General features: G+C 44.4%; 1 protein-coding gene across 1 annotated transcript; it reads left to right on the top strand.

The window, feature by feature from the left end:
* The first annotated feature begins 9 nt into the window (after nucleotides 1–9).
* Nucleotides 10–26,502, top strand: NAA25 (N-alpha-acetyltransferase 25, NatB auxiliary subunit). Its single transcript, XM_041410094.1, has 24 exons — nucleotides 10–106; nucleotides 2,622–2,707; nucleotides 3,720–3,858; nucleotides 5,463–5,581; nucleotides 7,191–7,265; nucleotides 8,113–8,220; nucleotides 8,616–8,694; nucleotides 9,138–9,249; nucleotides 10,075–10,164; nucleotides 10,482–10,651; nucleotides 11,409–11,521; nucleotides 13,611–13,818; nucleotides 14,300–14,386; nucleotides 15,248–15,428; nucleotides 15,934–16,033; nucleotides 19,619–19,770; nucleotides 20,272–20,397; nucleotides 20,642–20,885; nucleotides 21,064–21,187; nucleotides 21,830–21,895; nucleotides 22,313–22,410; nucleotides 22,630–22,740; nucleotides 23,137–23,283; nucleotides 23,416–26,502. The coding sequence occupies exons 1-24, from the start codon at nucleotides 49–51 to the stop codon at nucleotides 23,536–23,538; spliced, it is 2,916 nt and encodes a 971-aa protein (XP_041266028.1). The 5' UTR covers nucleotides 10–48; the 3' UTR covers nucleotides 23,539–26,502.

The raw sequence follows: 26,502 nt of genomic DNA, 5'->3' as shown, positions 1-26,502 counted from the left end.
GTTGCCCGCCCCCGGCCGCGGCTGCGCGCTGCGTTCTGCGCTCTCATCATGGCGGCGCGGGGCCATGTGCAGGACCCCAACGACCGCCGCCTGCGGCCCATCTACGGTACGGACCCCCCGCCGGGGTCCCGCGGCGCCCCGGGGCTGCCCCCTCGGCCTGGGGGGAGCGCAGCCGGCGCCGCTCGCAGCCGAGGTAACCCCGGCCCGCGCTTTTTGCGCTGCCGCGGAGGAGCCGGGAATGGATTAATCCCTGGAGGAGCAGCCGCGGATGCCCCGGAGTTGTGTTGGATGTTGTGGCACGGAGCGGTGACGCTGTTGGGGGAATTAATTGGGAGGCAGGAGAGAAGTGGAAGGGGACGGTGTCGTTGGGAGTTGTCCGGTGTTGTTGTGTCCCCGGATATTTGCGAGGGTGCTCTGCGCTGTCGGGGTTGCTTCAGAGGTTGTAGGCAAAGCTTGGCTCTATGCAAATATGGAGAAATAAAAGGAAAACACTTCCCCGGGCTACGGTATCGTTTCGTCCCTAAAACTGAAGATTTGGTAGATATTGAGGAAAACGTTCTTAACTTTTTCAGCAGGGGTAAAACCTCTCCCTAGAGACGCGGAGAGCTGCCCTGGTTTGGGCTGGACGTGCTTTGGGATGCCCTTTGCTGGGGCAGAGGGATGCTGCAGCACAGGCTGAGTCCGTGATGGGTTCCAGGCAGAGGGAGGAAGATGGTTTTGTACGGTCAGAAGTGGTCAAGTTCGTTGCAGTTTGTCTTTATGTAACGATTTTAAGGATTTTTTCTTAGTTTTCTGTCCGTGCTGTGATTGGCAGTTTACTGATGTGCAGTTATTTTTGTCATAACCCGTGTGAGAAATGGTACTAATAGAAAAACCTGGGTAAATCCAGCTGCTATCGAAGCAGATGATGTTGAGCATACCGCCTTGTTCGTTTTGGAGAGAGCTTTAGAATTCCTTTCTGCTCGTTCTGGAAAGGATTCTCTGCAGTGCAAGGCTGGCTCTCAGGCTGTGGTGCTGCAGAACCCGAAATGAAGCGTGTGATGAACACACACAGCTTCCCCACCTGAGCAGCTGGGGAGGTGCAGCGTGAGGTCCAAGGTCTGCCTCTGGGTTTCAGGCTGTGCCTGGGTTTGTGCCGTGCTTCCCCAGGATTCCTGGACAGCTCTGGTTATCCTTGATCTTGACTTGTTCTCCCTTCACCTGAAGGTTCAGGTGTTTCATTTCCAGCCTTTGGACGTCCCCACCTATGAGCTAGCATAGGCTGGAGTTTATTTTCATTTAGCTTCGTTTCCTTTGGAAGCTGCTTTGACTTCCAACAACCCGACTCGTTAGGAAAATACAATCTCTTCGTTCTGCTGTGTTTTAGGGCAGGTTTGAGGGTTATTTGATTTACTTTGGAACACCCAAAGCTGAGATGTTCTTGGCACAGCTGTTAATCCCAGTCAGGCAGCTCAGCCTGGGGATAATTTGTGTGTCACTAAACTGGGTGACAGAGCCTTAAAGCAAGGAGCCTCTGATGTGCTGTTCCACATCTTTGAAGCCTCTTCACTGAGAAATCCCCAAAGTTTTAATGTTAGAGGTGACATAGATGTTTTCCTAAGTTGAAATTTGTGGCTTCAAACTGGATTTCATGCCACAATGTTTATTTTGGTGAGTGTGGAAAGGCTGCCTCGTGAGAGGTTTGCTGTGGATGGGCTCAGGAGCCCAATTAACTCTGCTTTAAATATACAGCATCCACCTGGCCACAGGAGCAAACGTGGGAGCTGTTTGATAGAAATCTGTAAATCAGAGTAGATGCACAGTTTGTGCTGAGGATTGCCAAGGGTCACCCCGCAGTAAAAGAGTTCTGGCTCATAATGGGAACGAGAGGTTTGATGAGGTAAAGGTGTGTGGAGTAATTTCAGTTCCCTGGCAGGAGAGAGGCCAGAGCAAGGTGAGCAGCCCCTTCCTTCCCTTGGCACATGAGGGGCAGCAAAGCTGAGGAAGGAGGGATTTTTGAGGGAAGGGGAGCACGTAGGGGGTCATGTAATAACATGAAGACCAATCTGAAAATTGTCATTCTGAGCTTAAAAAAGGAGAAAATAGTCTGGATAGTGGGATATCCCCCTAGGAAATATTAATGCTTCCCAAACCAGTCTGGTGGAAGGGTAGTGGTGCTCCAGGGGGAGCAGGTTTGCTCTGCCTGAGGTATGGATGCTGTGGACAAATGTTTCCCACTTTGCTGGTGTGTGTTCCTGCCTGTTAAAAGTCATTGAAAGTCTCCCAAAGACACACCAAATTAATTTGTACTTTTCCTGCTAAAGCACTGGAGCTGCACTGCCAGCAAAGAGCTGTTTCTGCAGAATCCTCTCTATTGTGGGTCTCTTTTGTTGCTGTAATGATCTGTGTGGAGTAATTACAAAAGCTTGTTTGTTTGAGTGACTAAAACCAGTACAACGAGATGAATCCTTCATCCCTGAAATGACAGTTCCCTGAATGTTTGGCTTAGGAGGAGCTGCACAGGGAAAATGTGGTTTGTGCTGCTGGTGTGACAGCAGATGCTCTGTGGTAAAATTGGAGGTGGCTTTCCAGAATGGCCTTGGTGTTCTGGTGTGATTTTTGTGTGTGCTCTTGCTCTGCAGATTATCTCGATAATGGCAATAATAAAATGGCAATCCAGCAAGCAGATAAACTGCTCAAAAAGCACAAGGACCTTCACTGTGCCAAGGTGAGTGGGACTGGGGGGCACTGAGCTCATTCTGCCTGTGTCTTCACTCCAGAGTGTTCCACTGTCCCTTTCTCTGGGAGCTTCCACAGTGATTTCTGAGCCCTCTGGAATATCTCTGTTCCAGCCGACCTGTATCTTGTTTGTCTGAAAATGAACTAGTAGGGACTGGAATGTTATTTCCACCTGGGCTGATTGTCAGCACCATTCCAGGTAACCTTGGCAGGTGGGCTGGGATTTAAAAATGGCCCTTGGAGCCCTGGGGTTGGGATACCCATCTGCAGGAGTTTGGATCAAAACATCTCCTTGGGAGGAAATGTCTGAGGAAAGCATTACAAGGTGAACATGTGTCCCAGAGGAGCTGGGGATGCCCCTGGAATTGTTCCAGGCCAGTTTGGAGCAACTTGGTCCATGGAAGATGTCCCTGCCCATGCCAAGGTGTGGAGCTGGATGATTTCAAGCTCCCTTCCAACCCAAAGCATTCCAGGATTCCATGATTTTGGAGGCATTTGCTCTTTTGCTTGTTCACCACCTTCCTTGCTGTGGCCCTGTTAAGGGGAAGGGTTTCTGTTCCTCCCTTTCCTGAACGTGTGACTCTCTGCTTTTCTCATTTCCCTGGGGCTTTCCCTCTGCAGTTCACTCCACTTCTACATTTTGAAAGCTTCCCAAGCTGCAGAGAGTGTCATTGACCTGAATCTCATTTATGTCACTTCTCTCTGGCCAGTTAGTGAAAGAAAACTACGGAAAATTGCCAGGACAGGTCAGTTTGCAGCCTCCAGGCAGAGAAAATCATGTGGTGATGCCTCGGGGCAACCTCAACATTTATTAAGAAGTCAGATTCCCTCTTTGATGCTGTTGCATTTGGGAGTTTTCCTCTCCAGCCATATGGATTAAAAACGTAATAAATCCTGGAGTTCTGCAGAGGCAATGAGGTGGTTGGGCTGCTCCCAGCAGGAGTGAGAGGGTTTCCAAATGCAAACTGTGTCTCTGAGAGCTGCCTGTGTTGTGTCCACAGGTGCTGAAGGCCATTGGCTTGCAGAGGACTGGCAAGCAGGATGAAGCCTATGCCCTGGCACAAGAAGTAGCAGCACTTGAACCCACAGATGATAATTCCTTGCAAGCACTGACCATTCTCTACCGGGAAATGCACAGACGTGAGTTTGTTCCTCTCCCAGAAATCTCTGTTTGTGTTCTTCCAGAAGGTTTGTGCCCCACAGTTTGGTGGGAAATGTGTGAAATCCAGGATTTGTGTATGTGAGAGACTTCTGGGAGGCTCAGAATTGAAGTGATGCCTGTTGTAATGCCTGTAAGGCTGGAGTGATCTTCATGAAGCAAAAAAAGCTCATTTGAACTTCTTATGAACACAATTGTGTGACAGGTCATGTTGATAATGATCCAGCAGCCTGGGAGTTCACTTTTGTTGGTGAAACTACTGGAGTTTGTTGTCGGTAGAGTGACAGAGATGACAAATCCCACAGGGTGTGATGAAAGTGGTGAAAAGCAGGAGGGAAATCCTGACCTCCCAGTTTGGCCACTTCAGCTTTGTCAGGTTCCTCGTAGTGATTTGTGTTTTCAAAATACTGAATCATCAGCGTTGGAGTGATGGAGGAAAGTTTCCTGTGCTTTTCTGAAAGATGCCAGACCTCCTGTCCTGCTATTCTGCAGCTTGAACAGTTGTTTCTGGCAGCTTGTTGGGGAGCGTGGTGTGGTGGTACCTGGTACTGGTGTTTATTGTGGAGTTTGGTGGGTGGTAGCACCAAATTTATTGTTGAACTGCTGGAGAAACGAGCAAGGGGTGAAACAGCTTCAGAAAAGGGTATTTGCATCAGTCTGCAGAAGAGATTTGCTTATCTTCTCCCACTTGATTTCTTTGTGTGTGTGTGTTTGTGGAGTTAAAGCATCATTTGTTGAGTAATACCAACATTCTTTGTGTATTTCTGACTTCAGCATAAACCCCTGTGAATGACAAGAACCTCTCTGTGATTGTTAACTTCCATTAAGCTGAGCTTTGTAACTTTTAGCTCTGTAACTCAGGAACTGGTGGGTGTGAGGCACTTCCACTTTTGGTCCTGCAAGAAAATTGCAATTAGATGTTTTCTGTATTTGTGTCAGGGATGTATAAACTGTATGAAAGACAAATTACATTTGTTTTTCTATTTCTACTCCGAGCTACAATTGTTTGTCTAAGAAAAAAGAATATGGAAGGATGAAAATGTAAGAAAGTTTTGCATGTTGTACTATCAGATGTATTTTGTCATGATAGACCTGTTATTAAAAAGTGTAGTGTGAAACAATTGTTTAGAGTTCTGATATAGGCAGTTGGGAAATAGCAGGATATGATTAATATAAGTAAACCTGTGATAAGAATAATTAATTTGCTAATAGGCTCTGAAAGTGTTTGTTTTGATACATGATTCACATGGAGCAGATTTCTGCCAGCAGGAGAAACCTTCATTCATTTTAATGCTCAACAATAGAGAAAAACCTACTTTAAAAGTAGACCTAAAATTCTGCTGGGCAGTTCAGTTGCTGCTGTTGAACTCTATTTTGATTGAAGTCTATTTTGAGGTTTATTTAGAGTTTTTGAAGCTCTTTCCTCCTTTGCATGATGCTTGCAGTGCCTGGGGGACAGAGCAACATTTTGGGGGCTGATAAATGCAATTAGATGCTGTTCAGAGCATCTCTGGTGCTCTTTGGGGAGCTGTGCTTTAACATATTCCCAGGTTGGTTTTAACTCTAGCATCTGGTTTTGGTTTAGCTGAGCTGGTGACTAAACTTTACGAGGCAGCTGTGAAGAAGGTCCCCAACAGTGAAGAGTATCACTCCCACCTCTTCATGGCCTATGCCAGGGTTGGAGAATACAAGAAAATGCAGCAGGTATGACCAACAGTTTGTGTTCTGGCTGGTTTAAAATGTATTTTTCTCTGTCTTTTACTCTCATTTATGTGTTATGAGTAATCTTCCACAAAAGCTGAGCTGGGTTAATGCAGAGGTTAAATTCTTGGTTGGTTTTTACAGAGAGGTTTGAGCCTCAGTTTTTGAAGCTGGGTTGTCTGAGACAAAAGTTTTGTTAACTTAAGGCTGTGTCTTTTACTGATCTGTGGTTTTGTAGTTACAGTACAAAATAAAGGAATTCTGGAATAGGCACATCTAGGAGCAGCTTCTGATCCTTGTTTTCACATTTGATTCTGGCCTCAGTTCTCTGTTAACTTCAGAAGATAAATCCTCCCCATGCTCTGAGTATCTAAAATACAGCTTGTATTGAAGTCATTCAGTGAAGAAAAACTAAAAAGCACTTGAAATATTCCCTGTCAGTTGGCAGCACAGTGTCACACTGGTTGGTTTTGATTTCATCCCTTCCAAATGAGGTGCCTGGAGAATGTCTGTAAATGGAAGATGATTTTCAAGGCCTGTGTGCTCACTCTTCTGTGTAAAAAAAGCACAGAGAGCCAAGAAATAAGTGCTAAACTCCCTCTTGTTTCTGCTGTGACAGGTTTGGCTTAAATAGCTAAAAAGGAGTTATTGGTGTACCTGAAATTAAAAACCTCATGATACATCCCAAACTTTAGATGTGATAGATCACAATCACGAGTGGAGAAAATGCCACAGATAACAATAATTAACATTTATGTGACCTTTTGTATGTCTGAAGTGACATAAAAATGTAGATCTCATTAAATTACTTTCAATATCAATTGAATCAAGACATCATTATCAATATCACATTGTCAGAGTGGGATGTTGGCCTGTGCTTTTGTATTTAGGGATGTGAAGAGAGTGTGGATGGTGACTGATTAGGGAATGAAAATAAACCCCAGTGTCCTGTGCTCTGGGGTATTCCAGCTGAAAATCCTGGAAAATGCCAACTGCAGTCAGGGGATTGGGACAAAAGTCCAGCTGTGGAGGTAGACTATTGTGTGTAGTTTCTTGAAATTAATTTTTGTAGGGATAAAAGTCTTGTCCTTTACATGCAGGCACTGTGAGGGAAATGTGGGAATGGCTGTTAATGTGTTAGGGAAAATTGTGAATTCTTTGGCTCTGCTTTGATTCAACCAAATTCTCTGCTCAGCCTTTGCTCCCCCTGCTTTGCACGTGGAGGTGAGCCCAAATTTGGGGGTGTCAGTGGGTGTGAAGTGTGTGTTGAAGGGCAGCTCCTGGAGGCAGGTGTGGGTTTGCTGTGTCCTGCAGCACTGGAGAAACCTCCTCATTCCCAAAGAGCAAATCTGCCTCCTCCTGGAGTTCCAGTTCAGGCTGTCAGCTGTGTAGGCAGTCAGTGCTTGCTGCTGTTCTTGCCAGACCTACACAGAGTCCTTGGAAACATTTCCACCCTCTGTTTTCCCCAGGGATGTGTGTTAGGAGGAAAGAGCTCCCGGGTGGGGAAAATCCTCCCATGTGCAAATCCCCTCCATCACTGCTGCCCATCACGAGATCTGAGCAATAAATCTATTTCAGGGATGATGAAACTTGTCTACTTCTTGTTTTTCAGGCTGGAATGGCACTTTATAAGATTGTTCCCAAAAATCCATATTATTTTTGGTCTGTGATGAGCCTGATCATGCAGGTGTGTGCAATACTGGGTTTGACTGGGTTGTTGGTTTGTTTTGGTTTTTTTTTTTCCTGACTGCAGTGCTGATGCAGAAATGTTCTGAGGGAAAATATGATGATTTTGGGTAAAATGTGTGTTTGAGCTGTTTCTGTGTGATGCTGGGAGAAAGACTGAGCCCTCCTTAAGCAGCATGATTGTTATGGTCCAAAATAAACTCTGAGGTGGTTTTATAATCCAATTTAACTGTTACCTTACCACCTTTATACAGCTTGAATTATTCTCTAATCTGCACTAATATCCACCTGTCCTTTTGGCAGAGATAATGAATAAATCCTCAGCTATCTGCAGTTTCTCAGTCAGAATTGTTCCTCTTTAGCAAGGTTATAAAAGCTTTTGGAGGGAATAAATGAGAGCTCTGGAATTAGCAGCAAGTCTGCAGGGATAGGCACAGATCAGCTGTGCTGCTGCTGGTTGAGGCAGCACATTTGGACACAAAAAATCAGACAGAAAATCAAACAAAAATAAGCTTGGAGGGTTTTAATCACATCCTCTAAAATCCTGTGCCATATAAAACACAAAAATGTTCTGGCTGCATGTTTTTACCACGAGGTTTTTGTGCTCAGACATGCAGGGCTCTGGTTGATCTGATCAAAAATGAGCTTTTATGTGCAGCAGAAATTTTATTGCTGCCTTTCCCCTGAGCAGTTGCACTCTCAGGTCACAGATGGCAGCTCCAAACACATGGCTGGGGTGGATTGGAACACCTGGGTTGGTGTTTTTCCTCTTTTCAAGTGAAAAGAGCAGTGAGTGAGACATCACAGAACATTTTGCTGAGCTCTTACAATAACTCTCTCTTTCTCAGTCTATCTCAGCACAGGATGAAAACCTCTCCAAGACAATGTTCTTGCCACTTGCTGAAAGAATGGTGGAAAAAATGGTGAAAGAGGACAAGATTGAAGCTGAGGCTGAAGTAAGGCTTGGTTTGAGCTTTGTTGAGACAAGGAATGCACTGTTAAGGGAACTTGATTACCTTGGAAAACTTAAAATAACAAACAATGTTTTGGAATTAAATGTGAATGTAGGGGACAGAAGGAAAACCAAAAGCAGGGGGTTAGGAGGGTCTCAGAATCCTGTGGCTGAGGCAGTTTTTGGTGTTTGATTTGACTGATGAAGTGCTTTGCTCTCTGGGAGGCCCCAGGAAAAACCTGAGGACTAAGAATGGAAAACAAGACCTAAATTTGAGTATTGCACCCTTTGGGATACTGAAGATAGCTTTGCAGGCCTGGTATCCCCTATTTTCCCTTTTGGCACACCTGGGTATGTTCTTCCTGGCAAGTTTCATTGCAGTCTAATCTTTCTTTGAAGGTGGAACTGTACTACATGATCCTGGAACGTCTGGAGAAGTACAAGGAAGCCTTAGATGTTGTGAGGGGAAAACTTGGAGGTAATTTATTCTGTAATAAATCAGAGCTGGGTGGAGAATACAACAGTTCCCCTTCACTTCAGACTTGTCCACTGCTTCCAAAAAAAATTTTAGGAAGTCTGACTTAGCACCAGTTTTAACCTGGGTGTAAACTCTAGAGGGTTTGTGCAGCCTGGTTTTACCTACTTTGTTTATAGTGTTTAAGCACTACTCAGGGCTGAGCTTTGCAGTGGTAAACTGGGAACATGTTCTTGGTTGTAGCTGCCATCTTCAAAACTGAAAAGTCTTCAATATCTGCATTTTAGAGGAGTTTAACTAAAGATTAAAATGTGCTTGGAATTGGGATGTGGAGGTTTCCATGGGATATCTTCCTGGGGACTGCTGCTGTGTTAGACCTTAGTGCTGGGCTGGAATAAGAAGGTTTAAGCAGGGCTGAGCTGAGCTTTCTGTGTTTTTTGCTGCAGAGAAGCTGACGAGTGAGCTGCAGAGCCGGGAGAACAAGTGCATGGCCATGTACAAGAAGCTGCACAGGTGGCCCGAGTGCAACGCGCTGGCCAGGAGGCTGCTGCTCAAAAAGTGAGAGAGGATTCCTGCAGTCCTGCAAAAGAGATGGAACAAAAACCCCTGCTTGTTTGGGAATGGCCTTGTTTGGTGGCTTTTGTGGTTAAAATAGGAGAATATGGGGAAGGTTTTCCAAAGATTGCACTCTGAAGCCAGGCATGGTGAAGGTCACAGGGAGAGGCAGGGTCAGGACTGGAGTTGCTGCTTTTTTCAGGCAGAATTTGGCAATTAATGCAATAAAAGGTTGTTTACCTCCTTATTTCTAAATTCTGTGCTGATTGTCTAGCTCTGACTTTGCAGTTCTCATCCTGTCCATGATTTACGTTACATTTTCTACATCTAAATTTCTTCCATTTGGCCAGACTTCATCGTGGGAGATGCATGTAATGCTTGAAGCAGATGCATCAGGAGACAGAACATTCCAGTGTGATCAAATCTGTCTCAGAGCTGTCAGGAGAGATGTGGTGTTTGCTTTTGAATTGAGCTGTGCTCTCATCTTAGATACAAGTTAAATGCAGAAGAGAAACTTCTGCCTTCACGTTTTGTGGGGATGTTGCTGAGCTCAGACTGGAATGTGAATTTTAGGAGGAGAATTCATAGCTTGCTTCACTTTTGAATTGAAATGGTTTTGCTTAATATGTTTCCAGAAATTCAGGATGATGGTGTTTCAAAGATGTGAGACCTTTTCAAGGGGAAACAATTTTATGATTGCCATTGGGTTTTTTCTATAATATGATTATGTGTTATTCCTTAATTCAGCTTTGGCAAGACACGTACTTTTAGCTGTTAATTGTTTTGGCAATTCCCTAAATTTTGTCCTGTGCCTGATTTTTGTTTCAGCTCAGATGATTGGCAGTTCTATATAACTTACTTTGATTCAGTGTTTCAACTCATTGATGAATCCTGGACACCTCCAGCAGAGGAAGAGCAGTAAGTTGAGAATTTTGCTGTGGATTTGTTTTCCCTTTGTGCTACAGCAAATTGTTTGGGTTCCTATATTCAATATTAGAGTGAGTTCTTGATGTCAAGAGCCCAAATGATGTGTTTTCCCTGCTTTGTGTTTTCCATATTTTATCTGGAGGCTGGGAATAGTTTATGGAAGGTAGTTTGTACATTATAGAACTCTTCCAGCTCATGCTTTCTGTGGTGACTGAGTTGCAGAATCCATCATTTCCCTGTTTGGGAGCGTGCTGGGTGTGTGATACCAGTGGGACCTCTCCAAGAACCTTTTGTCTGTGTGGTTGCAGCTCTCTGGAAGGGGAGGTGCACTGCTCCATCGAGCAGGCTGTGAATTTCATCGAGGAGAGGATAGCAGAGGAGTCCAAGAGCTCCCGGCCGCTCCGGGGACCGTACTTGGCCAAACTGGAGCTGATCAGGCGCCTGCGGCACAGGGGCTGCAATGATGAGTACAAACTGGGTAAGAGCCCTCCTGGGGGAGGAGTTCACCTCTGCACAGAGGGAGGCAGAGCACAGACTTGTTGTTAAATCACTGAGTTAAAGGCAGGTTTCATTAGGAAAACATAACGTGTTGTTCTGCGTGTAAAGGATTTTAAAAGCATTGGAAGATGAACTTGGAAGAAAGGAAGGTGTTTCCTGATTTCTCCAGGGCTTGGAAAAGCCAGCAGGGAGGTTTTAAAAAGGACCTCAGGGATTTAGGAGCATCCAGTCACTGACACTGTATTCCTAGTGGAAAGTCTTGCTGTTAGTTCTGCAATCTCTGGGTGGGTTTTGATTTTTGATTTAATTTTTCATGGCAACAAAGCCAGGTTTTGCTTTTTAAAAACCTGCATCACAAAATGGCATTTAGGAAATGAATGAAAGGGAATATGATTAGAGCAACATCTGTGCTATTTCCTGATTCCTTTTGTGTTTCCATCCCAAAAGAAGCTGTGGTGAGATAAGTGGAGGCTGCCTGTGCCTGCCTGGGTTGCTGAGCTCTTATCTGCTAAAGGAGCTTGAGTGAAGCTTTTGGGCTTTTTTAAATGTGTCCTTGGTTACCAGAGACTTTGAGGCTCTGTTAAAATCTGCAGTACTGCAGCTCTCTGCTTTCTAAATCACTCTGTAATCTTGAAGGGGGAGAAAAAGAAAGAATGAACAAAGATTTCTCACAGTGATTTTACAGATTTCACTTCTACTGGAGGGTGTTAAAATGGTGACCTGGCCTTTTTTCCTAGGTGATCCAGAAGAACTAATGTTCCAGTACTTCAAAAAATTTGGGGACAAGCCCTGCTGTTTTACTGATCTCAAAGTGTTTGTGGATCTCCTTCCACCCAGCCAGTACACAAAGGTAAGGAAATAATCAAGAAGTGGTGGCAGGAACTGCAGTGGTTGTTTGCACTCTGGTCCCTTTGTCTTAAAATACCTGTGGATCATATTAAGAGACTGGAAACAGCAAATTTTTACTTTCTGCTTGAAATTCAGAGAACTCTTTGTGCTGTAGAAAATATCATGAATATCTGAACACTTGAGAAGTTTCATTCCGAGGATTTTTACTGGAGGTTTAAAGCCGAGTTTGATCCTGCAGAGTCTCAGATCTGCTATTCCTTTGGCTTTTTTATTCCCATTTTTCAGGGTGTCAGGATGCTTTGAGGTCAAAAATTTTGTTTAATGGGAAGAAGCTGCCCCCTCATCCCATGCAGGGATGTCACAGATGCTTTGCTTGGCTCTGGCGGTGCCAAAAGGACACACTGACCCAAATCCAGGGGTCATGCAGGCACCTATGGCAGCTTTTTCCAGAATCTCTTTCTGAAACAACTCTCTGCAAAAGAGTTTCTCTGAAAAGCCCATTTGTGCAGAGTCATGAGCAGCCTGGAGTGACTTCAGCAGCTGGGAATTCTGTCACTCACCCCAGTGTTTGTCTGAGCCATTGTGTCCAGGGATCAGCGCTGGGGAGGGCAGAGAATCTGGGATCAGCCAGAGCCTGGGGATAAAATGTTGGTAAACAAAGTGTAGGTAGTGAGGTTCTCTTGGTTTATTGAAGTATTTTTGACTCCTAATGCAAGCTCTTCCCACAGCCCCACTGCTGATGGGAGTGGTGGCTCTGGCTAGGGGTGGATGTTGGTGGTGCTTTGTATTTAAAGATGTGTTTTTAGCCCACTGGCAAGAAATGTGGCCAGCAGGATATTGAACTCCTAGTCCTGGAAAGGGTGACTCCATTGTAAGGGAGCCCTGAAGTAGTGAACAGGTTTCATCCTAGCTTTCCAGGGAACAAATTCAAAACCAAGAGTGGGAAAATTATATATAATAATAGTTCACACTTCAGTTTTGTCACAACTCTGACTTTAAAATTCTCTGTCTGGCCTTAAAACTGCTGCTGATTTACTGAATATATTCTGGAATATACGTTGTGTCAGATTGATGTATTGGGTTTCTGGTTGTCCCTGAAGCAGCATCTACAGCAGTTTAGCTTGGTCAAGGACACAAGGAACTGAGGAGGTTTCATGGTGCTGAGGTGCTGATGAGTTTTGACATGAGAGTTCCACTTCAGTAGCTGAGGTCATGATCTTGCTGGACCACTGACATGTGAGATAGTCCAGAAATAATGGTCACAACACCAGCCTTGACTTCCTAGAGGTGTAAATTGGATAGCAGAGCCAGTGATGTGGTTGACCTTGCTCAGCTTGGCAGAGTTTCAGATCTGTCAACACAGCATTCATCAAATTCTTTGGGAAAACTGGAATTGGTGTGTGTTGTGCTTGGTGCTGCTCCTGAGCTTTTTGCCTCAGGCTTGCATTTGATGCAGTTCTTCTGTGTCAATACCAAATGTAGTAAAACCAAAATCATTGGCTTTTACTCAGGTTTCACTTTGCAGACAATGTTGGGTTTTAGAGCAAGAAGCTGCTGCCCAGCCCTGTGTGCTGTGAGGAGTCTTTTGTCTCCCATTCAAACTACACAATGAGAAGCTGCATTTCTTACAGCTTAATTCCAAAAAGAAGTCATTAATCAGAGTTGATGACCTCACTGAGAACTGCACATTGCTTCAGAGCCGAGGGAAAATGTAACAGTGCAAAACCGTCATTGCCTGGAAGTGTGCTGAGAAGCCTGTCAGTAACTAATTATTTTAATTGCATCTCTTACTACCACGAGTGTTAACAGGTGCTTGAACTCCCTGGTGTATCAATGAATTGGAAACCTGCCTCTGGTTTTTCTTCCCTCCATCTGTTTGATGAAACTTAGTAAACCTCAAGCAACTCAAAAAAAACCATTGAGCAACTCAAAAAAAATCTCGAAGGCTGCTCTTGAACCACGGATTCAGTGTGACACCAACATGGATGTTACCACCTTGCCTTTTTTTGGTTTGATTGGAGGGAGGAAATGCTGCTTCCCCATCATTTGGTGCAGCCCTGCAGCCTTTGCCACGGGGGTTTCTCTTGCAGTTCATCCGGCAGCTGCTGGACGTGATCCCGCTGGCGGCGGCGGCCGAGAACGAGGTGGCTCTGCCAGGTGACATCAAGGCCCTGCAGCAGCACCTGTGTGTGGTGCAGCTCTCCAGGCTGCTGGGGATCTACCACGCCATGGAGAAGAAGCAGAAGCTGGCAGTGGTGCGGGAGCTGATGCTGAGATACCGCCACGGCTTGGAGTTTGGTGAGGAAAATCTGTAACGCCGATAAAAAACGGCTTTCTCCTTTCTGATTCTACCCTTCACCTTCCCTGAATTGTGGTTCCTTTTATTTTTTTTCCCTTTCAGCCACGTATCTTAAAGATAAATAAGGCTTTTCTGCTGTCTGTTTGTACTTTGCAAGATTGCCTGTGCTTTTAAGCAAAGCCAGGTTTTCTCACTGAAGTGCTTAGGACACATTTGTGGTCAGGAGTTATTAATTTGTAAATCTTGCAGCTGTGGGAGTCAGTTGTTCTTCCAGAAGATATCAATGTTTGAAGTGCCCCAAAGGCCACTTAGTGATGTGTGAAGTTGTTTGGATTTTAAGACAATTCTGATTTTATAAATTAAAATGTGGTGCTCTCTCGTGGTGGGGCCACTCAATAACCCTGACTGTGAGATCAGCTGGCACCAATTAATAATTAGTTTTAGTAATTCAAGGGTAACTGGGTTTTTTTCTCTTTTTAGGGAAATCTTGTTTGAAAACTGAATTGCAATTTTCAGATTATTACTGCCTGCTTGCAGTTCACCTGCTGCTTGATCTGTGGCTGGAAGGTATGGTCCCAAAATTGTGCCTTGCTCCAATATCTCTGTGGGAGGCTGGGAAAGGGAGACTGTGTGGCCAGTGAGTGCTTGGCATGGCTTGTTAGGCCTGGAGTTTTCTGGGTTGGGTTTTGGGGTCTTTTTTGCAATATGAGTTATTTCAGGAGTCCTTCTGATCAGCTGGTGTTTGCCCTGAATCTCACTGATCTCTATAAACAGATATAATTTTTCTGATTAATTCATTTTTTCTCTCCCTTTGCACAAGTTCTGCTGACAATTCATTTCTGATACCAGGAGTGTTTTGAGAGTGTTTCTTTCTCTTCCTGACATACTTTGTCTTTTGGATCCCTTGTTTCTAGACTTGCTGGGACCTGTTCCCTGAATTAAATTTGCCTGTACTCCACCCCTGCTCCTTGTGTTAGTCTCTTAATCCCACAGTGTCCAGTGCTGGGTGTCCACGTGTGACTTCCTGCCCTTCCATGTAGTTATCTGTTACACCCTTGTCTTTCCCAAGGAAGATTTAGTCTTTAACCTGACTAAATCCTTGGTCAGGTTTCTGGCAGGAAGGTAAATGGGGGCTCTTGAATTCCCAGCTCTTTTGCAATGTGCAAGCTGCAATTCCCAAACAACCCAGGATTCATCAGGAGAGGTCACTTTGCCTGCAGTGTGCTCTGTGCAGATGTGAGCTAGATATTCCCTGGGAGGGATCATTCCCCCAGCATTCCCTCAGGGAGCAGCTGGAGTGCTGGAGCAGGTGTTGTTTGGGCACACTGAAATCCCTGGCAGCGCTCTGAGCCTTGTGTAACGCGGGCAGAGGGAATTGTGCCAGCGCCTGTCCCTGCTCACACCTGCCTGTGCTGTGTCTGTCACCAGGTGAAGAGGCAGCTGTGTGGCAGTGCCTGACTCTCTTGGAGGAGGGGCTGTCTCACAGTCCCTCCAATGCCCAGTTTAAGCTGCTGCTCATCCGGATCTACTGCAGGCTCGGCGCCTTCGAGCCCGTCTCGGAGCTCTACTCCAGCCTGGACGCCAAGCACATCCAGCACGACACCATCGGGTGGGTGGTACATACTGAGAATAATCACATCCTGCCAGCTGCAGCATCCTCTGCCACCCTGAATTCAGCACATTTTCACATTTTCATGTGCTGTTGTGCAAAAGTGTTCGGGTTTTTGGGAGGCACGGCCACTACGTGCTCCCCCTTTCTCTCGGGTATCTTCCCCCGTGTGATTTTGATCTGTGTTGGATTTTTTAGAGTATTAATTAATCTGAAGGAGATTGGTGAAATGTCTGGCAGTCAGAGCTTGGTGTTCAGCTTGGGAACACCAATGAAAGCCATCACACCCTGGTGTGATTGGGGATCTCTCACTGAGCAGCTCTTACTCCCTTAACTTGAAGAACTCCAAGCCCTCACATACTGCTTTTAAAAAATTGAGAATTCATTCCACTAAAAGCCTGAACTTGCCCATGAATGCTGTTAATGCTGTTAAATGTCCAGATGTCTCCTGTGCAGCTGCTTGCCAGGGCAGTGGCTGACGTTTGCCTCGTGCTGTTTGTTGCAGTTATCTCCTGACACGCTACGCCGGCTCCCTGGGCCACTACGCTGCTGCTTCCCAATCCTGCAACTTTGCACTCAGGTTTTTCCACTCCAACCAGAAAGATGTAAGTTGAAAGAAACCTCCTCCATGACCTTGTCACACAGCAAAGTGTCTTAGAGAAGCTTTAGGGCTTTAGAGAAGCCCTGTGCAAGGCTTGTGCAAATGCAGTGATTTAAAACATAACAAAGAGCAGTAGTAGGTGCAGTTTTGTGGTAAAAGTTGTCTCAACCTGCATTTCCTACTACAAGGATTTGTGAGTTGCTGTTACACGAGGTTTTTCTTCAGCTTCCTTTCTTTTAAAGGCAGTTTTAGTGCTCCTCATAAAACAGGAATGATTGCTTTTAAATTAATGTTTGTGATTTTTTGCAATAATTGAAGTGGAATGTCCTGTGGAATTAAGTGCTGGTGTCATAAATTCGGCATTTTGGAAAGTAAGACAGCAGCCAGTGATGGTGGGTCAGAATGGGGATGGCACATGATGAATCCTTTATGTTACAATCACTGGAGCTGTTTGTTTTCATTGGATGGTGAGGGGTGCACTTCACTTTAAAGGGACTATCCCATTCTGAGGAGTGGGAATATTTCCTGTGTATTTGTATTTTACACCCTGGGTGGGCACTGTTGAGAGGTAGCTGAAGAAGATTATTTTTACTTCCTAAGAAACAAAGGTGCAATCCAGTTCTAGATCTGCCACTCAGCCACTGGCCAAGTTGGCTCCAGAGGCTCTGCAGTCACACCATTTGCTTTCCCACTATCCCAGCAATAACCACAGGAATTGTCTGTACTGAGCAGTAAAGATTCTCACACAGAAATCACTCAGAAGCAGCAGGCTGCTCTGTTGGCAGCCCAGGTGGTTCCTGTGTACAAGATTCCCATGGCCATTTCCCTGTGCCTGGAGTGTTGGTGCCCAGTTCCTGGGAGCTGTGTCTGACACACAGGTTTTCCTGAGGGATACACATGGGTTGTTCAGTGGGATGGGAGCTCACTCTGCTCTGCATCCCTCAACTTGCTCATTTTTTTCCTACTTGCTAAGAAGCTTTGGATTCCTGGGAGTGAAGTCCTGGATCCAGACACCTTTTTTTTTTTTTTTTTTTTAACTGAGATGTAACTTTTCAATCTTGTTTAAAAGTTATTTGGTGGATGTTAATGAAAAACATCCCTGGAACCAACTGTCTTGAGTGAAACCCACGACTGCTGGGCGCCAGGTGGAAAAGAGAACTGAAAAAACTTCTGGATGTGATTCCTCTGCTTGGGAACACTGTGTTGTAAAGCATCAAGAAATCATCTTTCCGTGGAAAACAATGTGAAGTAATTGAGGTGTGGTTCCCTTGGGAGCAGGTTTTTCTCTGTGGCATGAATGATGGAGGTGCTTATGGCAGAGAAGAGTTGCATGTCTCCAGTGGCTGTTGGCAGGAAAACACAACTTGTGTTCCAGAAATCCCAAAAAGGTGTTGCCTTGCTGCTACACCTTCAAAACATGTTGAGATTTCAAGAGGCAAGCAGTGGTGCAGCAGGAGGACAGAATTCTCATGTGACAAGATGAGGATGGGACTCTGGAACCACTCACATCCTACCTTGGAGATGGTGTTGCGGCCAAAGGACCACGAGCTGATGTTGCTCTCAGGTCTCCAAATCTCTCCTGCTCTGGACACTTGCAGTGGTTGTCTCCTTAAGATCCTTTTGATGGGAAAAAACAGCCTCAAAAGCTGTTCTTGCAACCAGGAATTGCAGGAGATGAAGGCTCAGTTCTGGCTGCTGTTCTCTGAGGATGATGCTGTGGCAAGAGTGAGGATGAAGAAGGATTCCTTGCCATAAAACGTGTCACAAGGTCAGGATCTGCTCCCAGATCTCAGAACAGATTTCTGTGCTGCTATGGTTCTGCTGGGGCTACCCCTTTATGCTCAGGGTGCCTGGAGCAGCTCCCACTCCAGCCCCACAACCACATCTGCAGTGTTAAAAGGTGTCTGTCCTTTAAAAGTTCCCTTTTTCCAGATTTCTGGTGCTGCCTGCTCTTCGCTAGGTTGATGCTGAGATTAGCTGGAATATCACAGCACAGAGCTGTGTGTGGGACTCTGCCTGGAGCAGGAAGTGTGGGATGTAAATGAAGTCTGGCATAAAAATAGAGCTCCTGAATCAGACTTCTTGCTGTGGATAAATCCGTTCTCCTGACTTGCTGAACTTCCCAGCCTGACGTGAATCCTGTGTCAGAGTGATCCCATGAGTAACAGCCATGTAGGCTGCTGTGCAATCCTGCCACTATTCCTGCTCTGGGAGAGAATGCCAAGGACAGGGAGGAGAGAGAGAGAGAGAAGGCAGCATGGCTATATTTGGCCAAAACTAAAAAGGCAACTTTATCCTCCTCAAGATAGTCCTCCTTCAGCTATGCAGAATCACCAGTAATCTCTCTAATTTTCTTGTGTCCATCCATCTTTAATCTCTCCAGATACTGCAGGCAAACCACTCCAACGTGTCCTGGGGGGATTTAAAAACCACATGGATGCAGTTGAATTAGAGCACATAGCCCAGTCCCTGACAGTCACCTCTGCAAGGCTGTTGATCAGAGGGTATGTTGTTGAATATTTGGCATATTTTTTCATTCAGTGCAAATAACCAAATTACTTAGGGGAAAAAAAAAATAAAGACAGCTCCCTAGAGGACATTTCTTGGTTTGGAGGGGGGAAAAAGAGTTTTGGATCTGTGAGTGTTGCCTTCTGGTCTCTCAGAGCCTTCCAGACAGGTTGAGCCTGTTAGGACCATACAGAATTCAGTTAAGCAGAAACCTTTTTTGGTGCCTTTCATCTTCAGTGCAGTTCATAAGCTTGTTCAGAAGAAAATAGTTGATTTGCCAGAACTTCTCAGTTGTGGAGCAATTCTGATGTAAAAACTCAGCTATCACTCATGGCTGGGAACAGAAATAGTTCGCTCTGTGTCTACAGTTGGATATTTTCATTAAAACACTGCTTGTCTGGAGTTCCTTCATCATAAAAATCTCTTTTTTTGGAGATTGCTTGGACTGAAGTGAAATACTGGCTGCCTGCCTTGCATTGCTACATTTCATCAGAGGGAAAGCAAAATATTCCATGGACCCTGCGAGTTTCTTTTGGTGTTTGTGTTGTGCCATGTACACATTGTGTGATACTGTATTTAAAACTCTAATAAAAAACAGAAACAAAAAATGTGTGAGTAAATTTTTTTTTTAATCTGTGTTGTGGTGATATGTGATGCACATCCAAGTCAGTTCCAGAAAATCTGGGCTATATTTCTTTTGTCTGGAATTATTTCTCACAATGAAATAATGATTTACTGATTTGAATCACGTATCTAAAAGGAAGAGGAAGGAAAAAAAGCCTTCCAAAAGCATCTCTTCCCTGTGAAGTATTTCTCATTGTGGTGACAACAACATGATGTTGCAGGTTGGTTTGGTTGTTAAACCTCACTGCCCATGGAGCATCTGGCCATTCCCAATTTAAAGCAGCAAAACTGCTTGGGTGACTTGGAGAAGCAGAAGCACAAAGTCCTCCCAGAGATTGAGGATCTGCCAGGTCCTGCACCTCTGGCCTGATAAAAACCACAGAAACGCGGTTCCTTGGCAGTGACCTTGTTGCTAATTTGGGCAGTCACTAAGGGAGCTGGCTGTGTTGTGTTGCAGACCTCAGAATACATCATCCAAGCCTACAAGTACGGGGCGTTCGAGAAGATCCCGGAGTTCATCGCCTTCAGGAACAGGCTGAACTCTTCCCTCCACTTCGCGCAGGTTCGCACCGAGCGCATGTTGTTGGACCTCTTACTTGAAGCAAATATGTGAGTACAGCTCCTGCCATGGCAAAACTGGGAGTGGGCCTTTGAGGAGTTGCACCTGCAGAAGCCTCAGAGCTGCAGCTCTGCTCCTAAAGCTCCGTTCTGATTTTAATGGTCTTGGTTGCACTGAGGAGGTTTAAAAAAAATTCTTCGTGCGAAGAGTTGTCAGGTGTTGGAACAGGCTGTCCAGGGAAGCAGTGGATTCACCATGCCTGGAAGTGTTCAGAAAACATGTGGGAGGGCACTGAGGCCGTGGTTTAGTGGTGACCATGGTGGCAGTGCTGCATTGGTGGTTGGATTTGGTGATCTTAAAGGACTTTTCCAGCTTTGGGGATTCTGTGGTTCTGATTTGCTGTCCCTTCACATCCTTGTCAGTGCTGTGTGTGTCACATTCCTGACAGAGGAAGAGCTGAGCAGTGCACAGAACGTGATCTCTGTTAGTGAGTTGCTTTCCCTTTGCAGTGATCAGATACTTGATTTTGTGCTGCTTGTTCTTACCTACAGATCAACCAGTTTAGAAGAAAGTATAAAGTCCATGAGTCTGAGCCCAGAGGAGGATGACATTCCATGGAAAGATCTGCGTGACAACAGAGACCTGACAGTCCTGTTTAGCTGGGATCCAAAAGACAGGTGAGTAGAAATATCCTCAACTCACTCATAGCAAAGAAATTCCTTCCAGGGCAATTCCCATATTTCAGTGTTCCTTGGGCTGGCTGATTTAAGCACCATCCACCACATCTGGCAGTGCTGCCCTTTTAGATATTAATTTTTCTGAATTTCTGACCACTCCTTCCTCATCATACGGAATTGGGGAGCTTTGGCTAGGCTTTTGTGCCTGGAGCATTTGCCTGAAAGCTTTGGTGCCTTTCTCTAGGGACATTTCTGAGGAGCATCGGAAGCTCTCCCTGGAGGAGGAAACGCTGTGGTTGCGAATCCGCTCTTTAACGTTGAGGCTGGTGAGCGGACTCCCAACTCTTGGTCACACCATCCAACCAAAGAACTCTGAAAAGACTGCAGAGAACGGTGTCTCATCCAAGATTGACACGATCCGAGCCCTGCTGCAGCAGCTGGAAGCGGCGGTGGATTCAGGGAAGAAGTTTCTAGAACAAAAGATCCAGGTACCAGTAAGGCAAAAGCTCTCCCCAAATGTTGACTGTGAATGCATCGTGCAGGCTGCAGAGTGCATTTAACTGCCCCTGGGTTTGTGGTGTGTGACTGACTGGGAGATGTGCCAGGCACTGGGTGGGATGAGGAAAAGCTGCAACACCTTTATCTTTTTCTTTGCTTCTTGCCTAGTATCCTGTCCTTGGCCCTCCTCCTACCCGAATGGCTGGCTTCTTCAGCAATGGCAGCTGTCAGTGCCAGACTAGCTTGTTTTATCTTGTTAGTGATATTTATGAACTAGATACCAATGGCTTAGGTAAGTGTTTGGGGCAGGGGTTTGACCACCTTGCCTGGTGTGTGGTGGGAGGGAGCCACATGTCTGTGTTTAGTCTGAAAACTGCTGGGTGTTGGAGGATGTGGACTCAAAACTGTTACTTGTGTGTTAATTTTCTGTCTGAAACTAAATTATCTGAGAGCCAGTGCCTTCATTTAGTGTTTTATGTAAGTCTTTTTCTACAGAATATGGTGCTGTAATACTGGCTTCTCTTTGAAAGCAGTTGCATTTAGTTTTGAGTACTGACACTAAATTGCATTTAAATGCCTCTTGAATTTCTGGCAGCAGAAAATAAGAGAAGTTTGTAGCTTATGGGAGGGAGCCACATGTCTGTGTTTAGTCTGAAAACTGCTGGGGGTTGGAGGATGTGGCCTCAAAACTGTTACTTGTGTGTTAATTTTCTGTCTGAAACTAAATTATCTGAGAGCCAGTGCCTTCATTTAGTGTTTTATGTAAGTCTTTTTCTACAGAATATGGTGCTGTAATACTGGCTTCTCTTTGAAAGCAGTTGCATTTAGTTTTGAGTACTGACACTAAATTGCATTTAAATGCCTCTTGAACTTCTGGAAGCAGAAAATAAGAGAAGTTTGTATCTTATCATTTTTAATTTTTTTTTTTTTTCAGAAGATTCAGCAGAAATCCAGGAAAGAATAGGGAATAGTTTCAAGTCTTTAGTAGAACGACTGACAGGTAAATGGTAACTCAAGAACAGACACTGAGGCAGAGCTTCCTGGCTGTCTGAGGATGGCTGTGGAGTGTCTGCAGGGATGGGCTGTGGTGATGCATCTGCAGACCCTGTGAAAGCTTGAGAACAAGGCTGGGATTGCCCTTGGCTTGTGTGTTGAAACTGCTGCATGCTCAGAACGTGCTGCGCCCTTCAGTGCATTTATCTGCCAGCCTGGGCAGCTTCTTCTCCTGGTGCTTGGGTCAGGGGGGCTCATCAGGGGTGTGGAAATGTTTGTAATGAGCCAGAACTCAGAGGAGATGGAGAGGACTCAGTGCCCTGACAGTTCTGCACACTACACTCAGATAGCTGGTGTAAAGAAAATGCACATTTGAGATGATCTCCTTCATCCTCAAGGAAGGCTTTTTCTTTTTTCTTTTCAGAATTGTTCAATAAATGTAAAGGTGATTTGATTGAAGTCAGAGATGGCACCTTGAAAACTCATCCAAACCTGTTAGAAAACTTAGTCTTCTTTGTTGAGGTATTTTTTTTTCCCTTTGGAAACTAGAAACTTGGGAGTGCTGTGGGGTGGAAATGTTGGGACTGAAACACAGTGCAAGTTTGATCTCAGACAATCAAGAGAACTCATGAGGGATTTTGTTGCATATTTTAATCATACTGAATTTTACCAGGAACACTAAAATGAGTTGAGAAGCCTCCTGTAAATGCAACTTAGAACATATTTTTACCTTTCTTCCAGACGATCTCCATTGCCCTGTGGGTATCAAGTTACTGTGACAGCGTCCTCCGACCTTTTAAATCCAACCTGCAAAAAAAGAAGAAGAAAAAAAAAGAAAGCAGTGTAGCAATGGTACAAACAATATTTCTTTCTCTCTTCCCCCACCCCTAATCACAGCTTATTTGTTCTGAAAGAAAAATCAGGGTAGATAACATGAACTGGTTTTCATAAACTTGTGGAGGTTGATGTGGGTACCTTGGGGCTAATTCTTGCTGTTTAAATTCAGTGACATGTCATATCTGTGCCATCATGTGACAGTTTTTTAATGAGAAATACAGTTTAGAGTGTCATTGACCTTCCTGCCTGGAATGTACTACAGTAAACTTGTCAGCTGGGAGTGTTTGTCTGAGTAGCTAAATTATAGCTTAGCACTGGTGGGAAGAAGAGAATTATGTATTACAAAGGGAGTTATATAAAATGGACATTAATATGTGTTTATAAATTCAAGACCTGTGTTTGTTTTTGTAGCCACCTGTATTTACCCATTTCCTGGATTATGTAACAGAACTCCAGACATTAACTTCCAATGTAATAGATCATATCAAAGGGCTTGAAATCATTCTGACTGCACTAAAACTTGAAGAGCTGTCCCTCAAGGACACTCTGCTTTTACAGGTAAGAGATTCGCTGTGCAAACACTGTGGTCCTCAGGAATTTCCTTTTGGTGTTTGAGATGTTGGAGAAAGGTTAAAAGGGGGATTTAAACAATTGCTGTGGAGTGAGTGATTTCTCTTTTGCACTTTGCAGGAAGAAAAAAAGTTTACAAAGACTGTGCAAGGGAAGGTCCAGAGCAGTTACCATCACTCAGTTCAGGAAATTGGAGAGCTGCTGAAAAAGAGACTTGATACCATTAAAAAACTAAAGATTTGAGCAATGCATCCCTGACAGACTCCACAGGGGAGTGACACCAGTGTCCCAGACAGAAGCAACATCCACTCTACCATCACTTAAATCCAGAACTTCCTCATAATGCATGAAGGACTTAAAATCATGAAACAATTTTTTTAGGTATTACAGATGTATTGAGCTGATTTAAATTATTGTACATAAAAGAAGCAGGGACCCTTCCTGGGGTTTGACCACTTTTTATACATGTTCATAAGCATATTGCAACAGGAGAAAAGTCACTTTCTTCCCTTTTGATCTCTAGAACCAACTGGAGATGGTCTTTAGAAGCAGCAATAGCAATCCAGTGTAAAGCATCTATCTCCAAGGATATTTTCATCACCATACAGTGTTCATAACTTTTGTATGGTCCTTGCCTTAGAAATGCAGGAATTGTAGATGTCCACGTTCAGCCACCTCTGATGAACTGAGCCTGGCTTGGAGCTGCCTGTTTTGTCTGCAAACCACCTGGTCCTGCTGACAGAATTCCATGTGTTGGTCCATCAGGGAGAGGTGAGGCCTCCGTGGTGGGCTGGGAATCATCCGGAGCTGGGGCAGGATCCTCCAGGGAGGAGGTGTCTGTGCACAACTCGGGAAAACTGCAAATGTGATGAGGAGCAAACTTCAGAGAGAAAGAGATGGGAATGGGTGTTTCAGCAAAAAAAAAAAAAGACAAAAAGAAAGACCTTGTAAATAATGGCTGCAGTGAAGTGTGACACTGCGCTGGTATCATGTCAGTTTAATGTCAAACAGCAACGTCATGACTTTTTAAAAGTGTATTTAGATTACTGAAACTTTAAGATTTCAATATTTTAATAGAAATGGAATCCTATTGGCTTTGGTTTTAAGTTGGCAGAGGTAACTTTTGCTTCTGCTGTGGTCTGAGGCTGAGATCCTTTTTGTGCCTGTCTGCTTGCTTTTTGCAGTTGAACTTTGATTATCCAAGCACTGGCTCATGAAACTTTCTGTTAGAAAGTGTGACCATATCATCTGCTCCCACAGAATCTGTATTTCTGTTGGGTTTTTTTCATGTTCAAAGAGCAATGCAGCCTAAAATTGATAGGCAAAAATATAAAGTTCATGTACCTGCAATACAAGGGACAGGTCAGACCCACCAGATTCCTCATCTCCTGGTTTAGAGCTACAGGTATCCAAGTCTAGATTTAAAGTTTGAAGAGAGCTTGACTGCCTTTGTCATCTCCTCTGTTTTGTTAGTAATGCTAGAATGTTGATGAGAGTATTTTTTTAATAAATCCCCTGTATTTAAAAAAAAAAAAAAGTCCTATAGCTGCTCTTGCTGGATTTAGTTTGGCTTTTGCCCCATCCTGAAAGGGAAAGAAGAAGAATGTCTGCAGGTTGTCAAATTGTAAAGGATGTCCTGATGGTTGAATCACAATGTCTGGTAAGTGCTCTGGGCTGGAGGAATACCAAAATGTGTTAAGTCTGTTTTATAGTAATACTTTTACTGAAAAAAAAAAAAAAAAAAAAAAAAAGAAAAAAACCCAAACACAACTGGCATGTTGTATAGAAATACCATTTTTGGAAGGAGGGTGTGCTCCTTAAATTAAAGCAAGGCTGGTGACTGAAGGTGATGCTGTCAGGTGTGTAAGGTGAGTGAAAACCACCCCAGTGCTGGGGTGGGCAGTTCAGAACAGCCCTGAGCCAGAAACAGGCACTGCCCTTCCCAGTCAGGGGCCACAGTGGCACTGCTGCTGTCCCTGTCCCCTCCCTCCCACAAATTCCAGAGGGCTTTGCACAAACACAGCAAAGGTGACTCAGGGGACAGTCCCAGGGCTGATCCAGGCTGGAGTTTCCTTCCACTGCTGCTACACCAGGTTGAACTCAGTCGTATCAATAAGCAATGGTGACAATGTAAGTGAAGTTTAGGATTAAGAGAACCAAGCATTTAAAATCCTCCTGTGTGCCTGAAAGCAGAAGCTGGGTTAAAAAAAGGTTTCCTGCATCCCTTGAAAGCAGAACTGAAACTGGAGGGGACTGATGTCATCTGAGGCAGGGGCTGGGACAGGATGGAACCATGGCTCACTCACTTCCAGCACAGGGAATTCTGACTGTTCTCAGTGCCAGCTGCTGTTCTCTTGCCACTTCCAGCCACTGGGAATGACAGCCTTGTCAAACACAGAACTTTGGGGTTCCTCAGTGGTTTCTAAAAGCAGAGGCTGTCTCTTCCCAAGCTGGAGTTTCTCTAGGAGGAAACTGTACAAAAATGACTCCGTACTCACTGACTGGGGGCTTGGTTGAGGGAGAGTTTCTCTCCCCCTATAAATTGTGTACAGTTAAATATATTATATATTTCTTACAAAAGAGCATTTCCCCTCCAGAATATGTCCAACACGGACCTGGTAAGAAATTCAAGCTATAACCCATTGCTGCTGTTCCCCTTTTTTCCACTCTTAGAATTTGTTTTTATTTGTTTTGGATTTTCTTTGGGTGATGAATTGAAAAACATACCTAGAAGAAGCTACCAAGACTACTGTTTACAGACTGAAAAATTACTGCTTTTATACTACTGGGATCATGAGCCACGATCCTTTTACAGATTTCCTCAACTCCTCTTGGCTTAAAATCAGTTTCTGATGTAGATAAAGGTTGGAAATCTCCTACCCTGCTTTGTCTACACACAGGACAAACTGTACAATGCTTGTTTGTGTTGTCCATCATTTTTGTACTTTTTAACTGTTCAAAAATTGCATTTATATTTTGCAATCCTTGATAATCATGACTTTATTTTAACGGCTAGTAAACTTAGGGATTTTTTTTTGTTGTATTTGCAGCCTTATCTGAACTTTCTCTTCCTTGATTATTGTTAATTTATGACTGTAGGAGATATGTATGCCTCAGCCTTCTACGGACTTAAGTGACACAGCTGCAACTGAACTGCTTTAAACTGGATGGGTTTATAATTTATATAAAAGTCAGTTTCGTTACAAA

The sequence above is a fragment of the Onychostruthus taczanowskii genome, unplaced genomic scaffold, assembly GCF_017590055.1.
Source record: "Onychostruthus taczanowskii isolate IOZ18803 unplaced genomic scaffold, ASM1759005v1 scaffold32, whole genome shotgun sequence".
Taxonomy (NCBI): domain Eukaryota; kingdom Metazoa; phylum Chordata; class Aves; order Passeriformes; family Passeridae; genus Onychostruthus; species Onychostruthus taczanowskii.
The sequence above is the reverse complement of the archived record's forward strand: the minus strand, read 5'-3'. Positions and strand labels throughout refer to the sequence as shown.

Bases quoted from the DNA above. Each gene is read 5' to 3' on its own strand.
- NAA25 (XM_041410094.1), top strand. From the start codon at position 49: ATGGCGGCGCGGGGCCATGTGCAGGACCCCAACGACCGCCGCCTGCGG. The intron at 19,771-20,271 runs GTGAGTACAGCT...TCTTACCTACAG, and splicing joins CTCTTACTTGAAGCAAATAT to ATCAACCAGTTTAGAAGAAA. The intron at 21,896-22,312 runs GTAAATGGTAAC...TTTTCTTTTCAG, and splicing joins TTTAGTAGAACGACTGACAG to AATTGTTCAATAAATGTAAA.